Below are 10,030 nucleotides of genomic sequence, written 5' to 3' on the forward strand. Positions count from 1 at the left end.
CTTTGAATAATGTTTGAATAGAATGCAAACAAAAATTTGTGACATTTTTGTAATAAATTGGAACGTAACCAAAAAATACTATTCAAGACAATAAATATAACGCTGATTTGAATGCATATGAATGCATCAATGCAAGCTTATGGTTGCGTTCGTATTAAGGTTTTTGATCAGTCATAATTTTGAATGTAGCATTATCTCTATGACAACAAATGGCGGAAGTTATAAAAACAAACAAAGCTTGAGTAAAAGAAACCACTCTAGTTCTTTATATTGTGTAATGATGAGTGAAAATATTGAATTAAAATCGTTTCCATCTAGCTTTAGGAAGGATAATGACATCGAAGAATACCATGAAATAGATGAAAAGGCTATTTCTGAACCGAAAACACATTCGCTACGCCGGGCTTCGAAAGTTCATTCAAAAACTATCACCGAAGAAGATTTCTTTACAGAATACGAAGTGAAGTACGCTCATAAGAAGCCAGGCAAGAAAAAACATACCAAAAAGAAAACAGACACCTCAAATTTAATGGATATAATTAACTCTGAATTAGCCGGGCTTACTCCCCCAGTGACCGAAGAATTAGTGACTATGAAGATTGATAATTCGAAGCCATTATTAAACAGATATTTAAGAAGTTCTGGGATACAAATGTTTAAAAAACCTCTTTGCTTTATACCGGAGCATGGGTAAGTTAAAGCACCTATTATAGGACTATCTGCTGTAGGACTTGTAGGTACCTACTTAGACGTATATAAAATCGAACAAATTGATTTATGACTCACCATAACGTTTTTACAGTGTTATAGCCAATGATGCAATAAATGTGGAAAGATTTCACAGTCGGTCAGGAATCAAGTTGTTTTTATAGTACCTATAATCCCTATTAGACTTTTGTAAATTTTATTTCAGCTATGGAGACAAGTTACTCACAACAGTTTTAAACCCTGTATACCCAAAAGTGCTGGAATATGCCGTAACAGAATATCAACCTATACCAGTTCAGTATATGGAAGCTGAAAAGTTTGAAGACGTCGTGGCTACAAATGAATCTGACGACGGATTAAGTAAATTTCTAGATTTGACAATTAAAAATATTAAATTTAAACATCACCATGAATTGTCTTTAGAAGAATTACTTTGTAATAAACTTGATGAAATATACAATGAGTACAAACGAAATGAGAGAATGCTAAGTGAATTAATAAGAGATATCAAAGTTATTAGAGAAACTAGAGACAGTCTGAAAGAAGACTTCACGAAAATATCGGCGAAAAAGGAAACTGTAAGATTCGATGAAACAGTTAGAAAATATTCGGCGAAACTTTTTTATTTGAAAAGCAAGCATGAACAACATTTAAATATAAGAAACGAAATGCTACACCAAATTGGTTCCTTGTGGTCAGACGTTTTAATGACCAGAGAAAAATCAGGGAAAGTTAAGACTGGCTACATTTTAGACATTGATAAAAGTACGAAAGATTCTGAAGAATACGAAAAAGAATGGTCTGAAGTATTTAATATAGAATACACTGATAAACTTGATAGAATTGAATATGACTATGTTACGAAATATGTCGAGTACAAAAATGCAAAAGCAAATAAATTACAATCTAAAATGAATAAACCCAAATTAGATTTTGATGAAGATATAATAAAAAAGGAAGCGGAAACTATTGCTAATAAAACAGTAACAAAAGATAAGATCGACATAAGCCTCAGACAAGATCTTAAATTAATATCAGATAGACGAAAATCTCAGAAACAGGAATCTAAAAAGTATTTTTTTAAGATATTCGTAGATGACGTGTTTGTTTGTGAGTCTGACGCATACGAAAGTAGCCCAGTAGATAAAACTAACGTGGAATTTACGGAATCTTTCTCAGTACAAATACTACCCAAAAACACTGAAATAACAATAGAGTTATTTGAACAAGACGAATCTGTATCTTACGTAAAAATAGCTCTAAACAAAATAAAAGAAACTAGTGTCAATGCAGAAAATAAGACTGAAGTATTTGTTTATAACAACATTGTAGAACCCAATCCCAAACATGTTGGTTGTGGACATAACATCAAAGAAATAGCAGCAGAAAATAAAGTAAGATTGAAAAGCAGTAATCTGTTTAAAGGGAATTTGTATACAACTTGCGAGGTAAGTTTGCAAATGGGCTGGAATGAGAAATTAAATGAAAACGAGATGGAGTCCATCAAATCTTCCATGGAAATAGGTAGAAAGCTTAAGAGATTAATACATGGTATTGATAAGCCTGATATTGATGCGTTGAAAAATATAATTGAAAATATATATGAAAAGGACATTGGAAATGACGAAGAAATAATAAATACCTTGAGACGTTTATCCAAATTAAATGTCGCTTCTGATGATAATATTCCTATAGATAAACAAAGTCCGGAATTCATCAGACTAAGACTCTTACATCTACGAAATAACGGTGGTTTTACAAATGTAGAAAATAAAATTATACCTTTATTGGCAAGTCAAATTTCAACAGAGCAGTTGAACTGTCTCCAAAAGAGTACAGAGAATGAGTTCGATGTTCAATATTATGATAATCAAGATATGGACCCAATAGAGATACAGAGGTACATCGGGGCCAAATATGTGGAGAAGTTGAATAAGAATATGCTGAAGAATTTAAGTGAGCACCTGTTGAAGAAAACTCATAAAGATGTCGTACGGGATTTCAAGGATTTGAGTTTAAGGTTGGTTTGAAAATTCTTTATTTAGTAGTCGTTTTTGACGAGGAATTGAGTATAAATAAATAGGCATGAGGTTTCCTAAATAGTGTTTTTGATGATGACATTTATGTACCCACAAACTGTTAAAAATTAAAATTACATGATCGATCGAACTGACAATATCGTAGTTGTGCCTGCTTTCTTGAAAGACAAGCAGAAATTACAATTTCAGTTACTTCAAATCTGACGGTTTTCCGAGGAAAATCGCTTTTTCACATATCAACACTTTACTCTTTTTGATTTTTTTACAACCATAAATTTCAGGGGCCTCTTCTCAAACCAGTCCAACCTATCCCTGGCCCTCTCGAACAGCACTCGGCAACAACTTATGTCAGATGCTCTCCCCAAAGAGCACGAGATCCGCGTGAGCGTGTTCCGTGCTCTCGGACTGTGGGATCGCAGTGCTCCGGTGGTTCAGAACGATGATGATGATGAGAAAATCGCTGGTAGGTATCATCTGAATTGATCTTGGACTGGTTAGAATATTTTGATTTTGGTATACCTTTTTCTGGTCTGCTATACTTTTTTAGGTTTCAAAATTCGGCCTCTTCGTCCTTTCGTTCGCGTGTCCTATCATAAGATATCGGAGCAAACTACTCCTGCCATTGGCTGCCATCCTACCTGGAATCAAACTCTAAAGATCAAGACTAAGTAAGTTTTGTTTCATTATTGTGATATCTGGTTCGAAGCTCCAACATTTGAGAAGTTTAGACTTGGACCTATTGAACCAGGGCAAACTGTGTTCTACATAAGTAGCTTAAATTAAACTTATGAAGAACTTCAATACATAGTACAAGAAAAAGGTCACTTGAGAAAGATAAGTAAAGTTAATTCATCATTTCGTCAATCTGTCTGCCTAGTTGCCTACACCGTATTGTATCCGCCAAATATTTAAAGAAATAATACCACAAAGTTCTTCCTTTGGGCTGTCTCTAGATCCCACGCAGGAAATACCTGTGACACCTACCATTACCATTACAGGCTGTCTCCGCTTTCAACAATCCAAGTGAATGTATTCGATGAAGAGCGGTCACCGGTCGCAGATGATTCCGACCAGCCGCTTACTGTCCACTACCGTTGTCAAAATAAGTGGCTTGGCTGCGTAGAGGTTCCATTGAAGACGGTTCTGGATATGGGCATGGTAAGTAGTACTACAAATGGATATTTTTTTTTTGCTAGGCTATAATGGTGTTGCTGGGCAAAGGCCTCTCCCCTTTATCTTCCACGACTACCGACATAGCGCCTGCTCTGGCCTGTGTGTTTTTAGATAGTAAAGGACATAAATGAAAGATCTTGCGTATATTTCAGCTAAAAGGCACCTTCAAGATATCCTCGCCACCCTTCCTTCTAGGCTACGAGAGTGCCCCCAAAAACTCCCACTCTTTGATACCTGAGGTAACTCAGCTCATGAGTAAAGAAGCAGCTTTCGTGTCACTTCAGATAACCAGCAGCCTTTCACATTTGGGAGGAGGACAGGTGAGTTGAGACCTGAGTGATTAACTTACCACGACAGAGTTAATCGATTATTGTAATCTTTAGGGCCTATCGCGAACCATTTTTTCGTTTGTTCGTTCGTCTATTCGCTTGAATATGCAAGAGTAATAGCGTATGCAAGTAAAATTTGATTTTTGATGTCCGCGATAGTACTTATAGGTAGTATTCAGACAGTTTTATGTGTGACGCTGATAGTTCTTTATCAACAGTTGTAAAATACTAGCTTGTTAACCTTTTGAAGGCATTTTCATCACGCTCAAATTTTCAGGGCTACAATCAACCAGTCCCAACCGATCCTGACGACTACATTATCCGACATCTGAACAACTTTGTCACCGAGTACACGAACGAGTTCCCTTCCAGAAACATCTCCCTCACGTACATAAATAGTACGGGTCACAACAAGTCTGTGACGCATTTCCTGCAGCCCATCCCGCCGCCGGATTATGAGAATAACTTTCCGAAGAATCCTAAGAGCGGGTCGGCTATGTCGAAGAGTTCTCGATCGTCGAGCAGTGGAAGGAAGAAAGACGCGGTAACTACCTATGTCAGAACAAGTCCTTCGGGTGGTATTTCATCCGTCCAATGTCATTGCGTCTCACTCCCTCATTAAGCAAAACGTGAAACGCAATACACATTAGACAAAGAAATTGGATAGGTGTGGAATACCACCCTTCCGAACCTCAAAGGGAACCTTTACAGAATCACTCCGTATCTGTGTCATTACCCTGAGAAAGCATAAAGTTCAGATCTCCTGTCCTTTGGTTGGAGCGAAATAACGCAGAGGAGGCAGCCAAAAGCGTGATTTAGGCTAACATGACCTGCTCTCTAAACAATAATATGTAATATTACCAGCACAGCGTAAGGTTTTACACAGTGGGCAAGTTACATTTATAGAAACTATCTACTAGTCTGCCATCTCAGCTCGGGAGTCGCACTTGAGGGTTGTCAAGAATTTTGTTACTGAATTTGGTACGATAAGTTAGTTAAGTATTACACTGTGATATTACTTTGGTACTATTTTGTAGATCGAAGAAGGAACCGAATTGGAATCAATCTACAGCGGGTTCAGCGGCAAAGCGGATAATATGGGGAAAATGATGGACGCGTGCTTGAGATACGTGTCACTGATACCGTGCTATGAGCCAGTGGACAGACGAGTTGTCACGTTACTGGGGGTGGTAAGTATTATTTTAGATCACGTAATAGGTAAGTACTTTTAATGCGAGAAAACACATTATTTAGTGACACGGCCTGCTTAGGCCAATGTCACGTCACGTGGCAAGTTTGACGGATAGGGCCCTACAGAATTTTGTGATAATTTTAGTCCTCCGTGATCATGTGAGCCGGGGTATTTTAGGCCTGGTATATTTCCCGCACAGTGTGATAATAAAATAACGAATCAAAAACTATTTGGTCCTTCGAACCGGATACTATTATAGTTCAGTAACCAATACCTGGAAGAGGCAAACAGATGATCCTTAAAGTATATCATCGTTTTTGTACATTCTCCGATCATTTTTATTAGTAGTTTAGAGTTAGACGACCCAATAAGACTAAAATGACCAACCAACGAACTAGCTAACGCTAAATTCTTTCCAGGAACTCCTAAAAGTACTCCACGGCTCCCCCCTCGACCACGCCATCCTCCTAACCAGCTATTTTCTCCACCTAGGCCTCAAATGTTACATCGCCGCAGGCCTAGGTCTCCCCCGAGGCCTAAGCTTTTACGTCCTCACCAAATATGACATAACCACCCACAGGATGGTCATGTCCAGTGATCAGTATAAGAGTAAACTGTTTGGGAGGAACGATGGATTTGTGTGGTATGTTTACGATGCAGTCGGCGGGGAGAGATTTGAGTTGAGAGATGTCAGTTGCCCGCTGAAGAGTGTGAATTATGTCTTTGATAATGATAATGTAAGTACCCTATATCCTTAATAATAATTAAGAGCCCATCAACGTGCACACTAGCGCCACTGCTAAATAATTGTGATTATTTAAATTTGTATTTTGTATTTTGAGTTTCCTATTTACCTCCAAAGGCGTTTGACCGTTTAGTAAACAGTTCTTTGTACCTAAAGTGTGTTTAGCGGTAGTTTTTTTAGGGTTGATAACTATGCACTGAGTTTATATTATGGATCGCCTTTTTTCTTTCAGATATGGGTGAACGTCCAGTGTTCTCTCGATTGTGAAAGCGTCTCTTTTGATTTTAATCGATCTTCAGACTGGCAGCCTGTAAGTTATTTATTGAAATTTAAGCGTACAATACAGGTTTGATAATATAATATCCAAACTTAACTTGTAACCACTCGAGGAATAGAATGAAATAGGCACCTAGTCCTTAAGCCCCCATTCCCACGGGCGCTTTTACAACTCGCGTTAAAAAAGCGTTTGAATGACACAAATGGATACATGTGCATTTATTTGGATGGATACGTTGTTGGATTTTAGGCTTTAAGCCTTGGTCGTTAAATCGAATTTAGAGTGCGGACAGATCCAAGCGTTTTTTTAACGCGCGTTGAAAAAGCTCTCGTGCGAATGGGGGCTAATAATATTTTCACATCAGCAGCTCGAACAAGGGTACTTTGCTTCTTAAAAACAGTGAGCAAAATGCGTTTTTGCTCACTGAGTAATTTTGTCTCACTCAGTGAGCAAAATCGCATTTTGCTCACTTAGTGAGACAGTATGAGTGAGCAAAATCGCATTTTGCTCACTGAGTGAGACAAAATGTCATTCAAGTGACTTTTATAGTCAAATGTCATTTCAACATGCGGGGTCTAATACAAGTTCGATATAAGTACTTGGGTTCTATTATCTCTGTCCCTCTAGGTATGTTTTCTAGAGATGCACCGGATATCCGGTTACTATCCGGTATCCGGCCTATCCGGCCATTAATTTACTATCCGGCCGGATACCGGATAGTGACCTACTATCCGGCCGGATACCGGATAGTGACCTACTATCCGGCCGGATACCGGATAGTAACATTGCTTGATTTCGGAGTAAACAAATTGGATTTATGAAACAGACACGATCATAATCGTACTTGTTTATTATTTTAAAACAATTTAATAATTCCATTGACTTGCACGCGCACTCATTTCGAACCTAGAAATGAGTCCGCGCGAACGTTTACTAGGAAACAGGTCAAACCATCAGAATGCGCACCTGAAAATCCGAAATGTTGGTATAGTTCCTCTGGCCGAATATTCGGCCGCCGGATACCGGATATCCGGCCGATGGTCAGGCCGAATATCCGGTATCCGGTATCCGGCCAAACAACTATCCGTTGCATCTCTAATGTTTTCACTGCTTAGGGTGAAAAATTTTGTGTACTACACGAGATCAAAGTTATTTACATCTCGTGCGCTTTTGAATCCCTTACTACGCTCAAGATTCTAAATCAGATCAAACTTTGATCTCTTGTTGTACAAATAACTATTTTACTTCTCAGGTATTCGACAAATCTATTTTCGTAATGAAGCTCCCAGTAGTAACTGATACCAGTCTGTACTCCGCTCCCGTCGGCGTCGAGAACTTACGAGTAGCCTTGGAGAGCCGGATTAAAAGTAAGGTGCAGCAGTGGCGCCCTCACGTCAAGACTATTTGGAACAGGTAATTTATTGTAAATAACACTAATTTAAGCCTAGTCAAGGCAAGCCGCGGCTTCTAAGCCCCATACGTCTTTTTTCTCTTTCCGTCATTTTCACTTTAATTTCTCTTGCCGCTGGAGTAAGTTTTTTTCACTCTTTTACTTGATCCATGTAATGTAACTGTGTTTTACTATATAGTTTTTGAATGGTCGAGTCACACAATAAGCCCCCTCCAGACTATGCGCGTGAATCGCGGGCGAAGCCGCGAACGCGAGTGTGGAGTGGATTTCGCTGTCTGCGAAAATCGACGCCACACTCGCGTTCGCGGCTTCGCGCCGTGATTCGCGCACGAGTGTGGAGGAGGCTATACATCAACATTTTTTGCCTCGCGACCAGCGACATTTAAAGCCATTACAGACGCGCGTACCGGACCGCGACCTTGGTCCGGTCAGAGGCCTGTTAGGTCGTGTATAAGGTGGTACGCCGTACGTCCGTTAGGTTAAGCTATAAGTGAGAGTGAGAAAGATATATTATTGTTATTTATGTTGTATAGATACTGTAGCACGCTGCTCCGAGAAGAGTTGCCGTTCTGGGAGTACTACGCCTTCAACCCCACGGAACAGAAACCGGGGTTAGGACAGCGGTTGAAACAACTAATGGTCACACACAAGGTAGGATATACTTTAGGTACAGTCGCCATCAGATGTATCGGAGCGGGCAAGGTGCTAACAAATATCTGAACACGCCTCTATTGTCAAGGCGTTAGAGTGCGTGTTCAGATATTGTGAAAACCTTGGCTGCTCCGATATATCTGATGGCGGCTGTACCTAGTACCTGCTAATTCTGGATGTCTAGAGTTAGACCAGCGAGCCGTGTCACGAGCCAAACTCAGCAGCTGGCGGTGTAGCACGAGTTGCGTTCTCGCGCGCGTCCATACTTTGAAGTCGCGTTAGATGTATGGAGTCGCGACTCGCGCGCGAGAACGCAACTCATGCTAGACTGGCTGATGGTCACAAGGTAAATAGGTGTCATAATTTTGTGAGTTAGACTCCGGCCACGCTAATTTTGCATAAACTTGGCAGTAAGAATATTCATACTTGACGAAGCACTTGGTATGAATACTTAGCGTGTTCCGACCATATTGTCATGTTCATTGTTCACCGGCGTAAGAATAGGCAGTATGACAGATTTTACCCGTAACTTTAATTAATTATTATCCCCGCATATTTTCTAATATGTATAGGTACATATCAACGTACCGGAAGGCGCAGCGTGGGTAGACCCCCCACAAGGTGGACTGATGATCTGGTAAAGGTCGCGGGTGGCGCAAGACCGGACATTGTGGCACTCTTTGGGGAGGCCTATGTCCAGCAGTGGACGTCCTCTGGCTGATATGATGATGATTAACAGTAAAAAAGAAACAACCGGTTGCACTCTGGGAGTGCCGGCAGAAGTGAAAAATCAATGACATTGTAACAGTTTTTCGATCAGGTCACGTGTCCGTCTTACGAAGCGTCTTACATCTTGCGCTGTCGCGAATTTAATATTTTTTCCCCATCACGAAATCTTACGTCTTACGGACACGTGACCGGTCGCGAGTTTAACATTTTTTCCGCCATCACAAAAAGTGCACAGCGCCGCTAAAGAAGTTTTCACTTCAAAAGTAAAACTTTATTTTCAGATGTTCGGGTTCCCATTAAACATGCCATTTGTCAACATGAAATCTGCCATCTCGACTGTCAAATCGACGGGCCTCCACGTGCAAGCGGACCCTAATGCAGAGTTTGCGCTGGGGGTCGAAATATATACGTACCCCAATAACGTTATTAGTGTATGGGTGTTCCTGGCTAGCATTTCTAGGATATAAGCATAAATACCTAATAAATACTGTTAACCATAAGACAGAATAATGTCAAATATTACTCAAAATTTAACTAAAATTACCACCACCCGGCAAATATGCGACCTTTGACTTTAGAGTTAAATTGAAAACTAGTAATATAGTGAACCCTCGCTACGCTCAGGATTCTTTTGTAAGTGTCCTTGCTTATAATGTAAAGTGTCGGTTTAGGATAAATGTATCTTCTGGAGACAGTTTATCAAACAAAAACCCTTTACAGAAGAGCAATATAAATTTATTATTAAAACTATACCAGGATACTTAAAAAAAAAACAA

General features: G+C 39.6%; 1 protein-coding gene across 1 annotated transcript; it reads left to right on the plus strand.

The window, feature by feature from the left end:
* The first annotated feature begins 165 nt into the window (after positions 1-165).
* Positions 166-10,027, plus strand: LOC134668744 (protein CC2D2B). Its single transcript, XM_063526191.1, has 13 exons — positions 166-690; positions 914-2,728; positions 3,029-3,210; positions 3,295-3,415; positions 3,746-3,905; positions 4,073-4,240; positions 4,527-4,793; positions 5,287-5,439; positions 5,861-6,178; positions 6,419-6,496; positions 7,716-7,876; positions 8,408-8,525; positions 9,536-10,027. Exons 1-13 carry the CDS (start codon positions 200-202, stop codon positions 9,719-9,721), a joined length of 4,218 nt encoding a protein of 1,405 aa, XP_063382261.1. The 5' UTR covers positions 166-199; the 3' UTR covers positions 9,722-10,027.
* Positions 10,028-10,030: the final 3 nt, after the last annotated feature.

Source organism: Cydia fagiglandana, chromosome 11 (assembly GCF_963556715.1).
Source record: "Cydia fagiglandana chromosome 11, ilCydFagi1.1, whole genome shotgun sequence".
NCBI classification, from domain to species: Eukaryota; Metazoa; Arthropoda; class Insecta; order Lepidoptera; family Tortricidae; genus Cydia; species Cydia fagiglandana.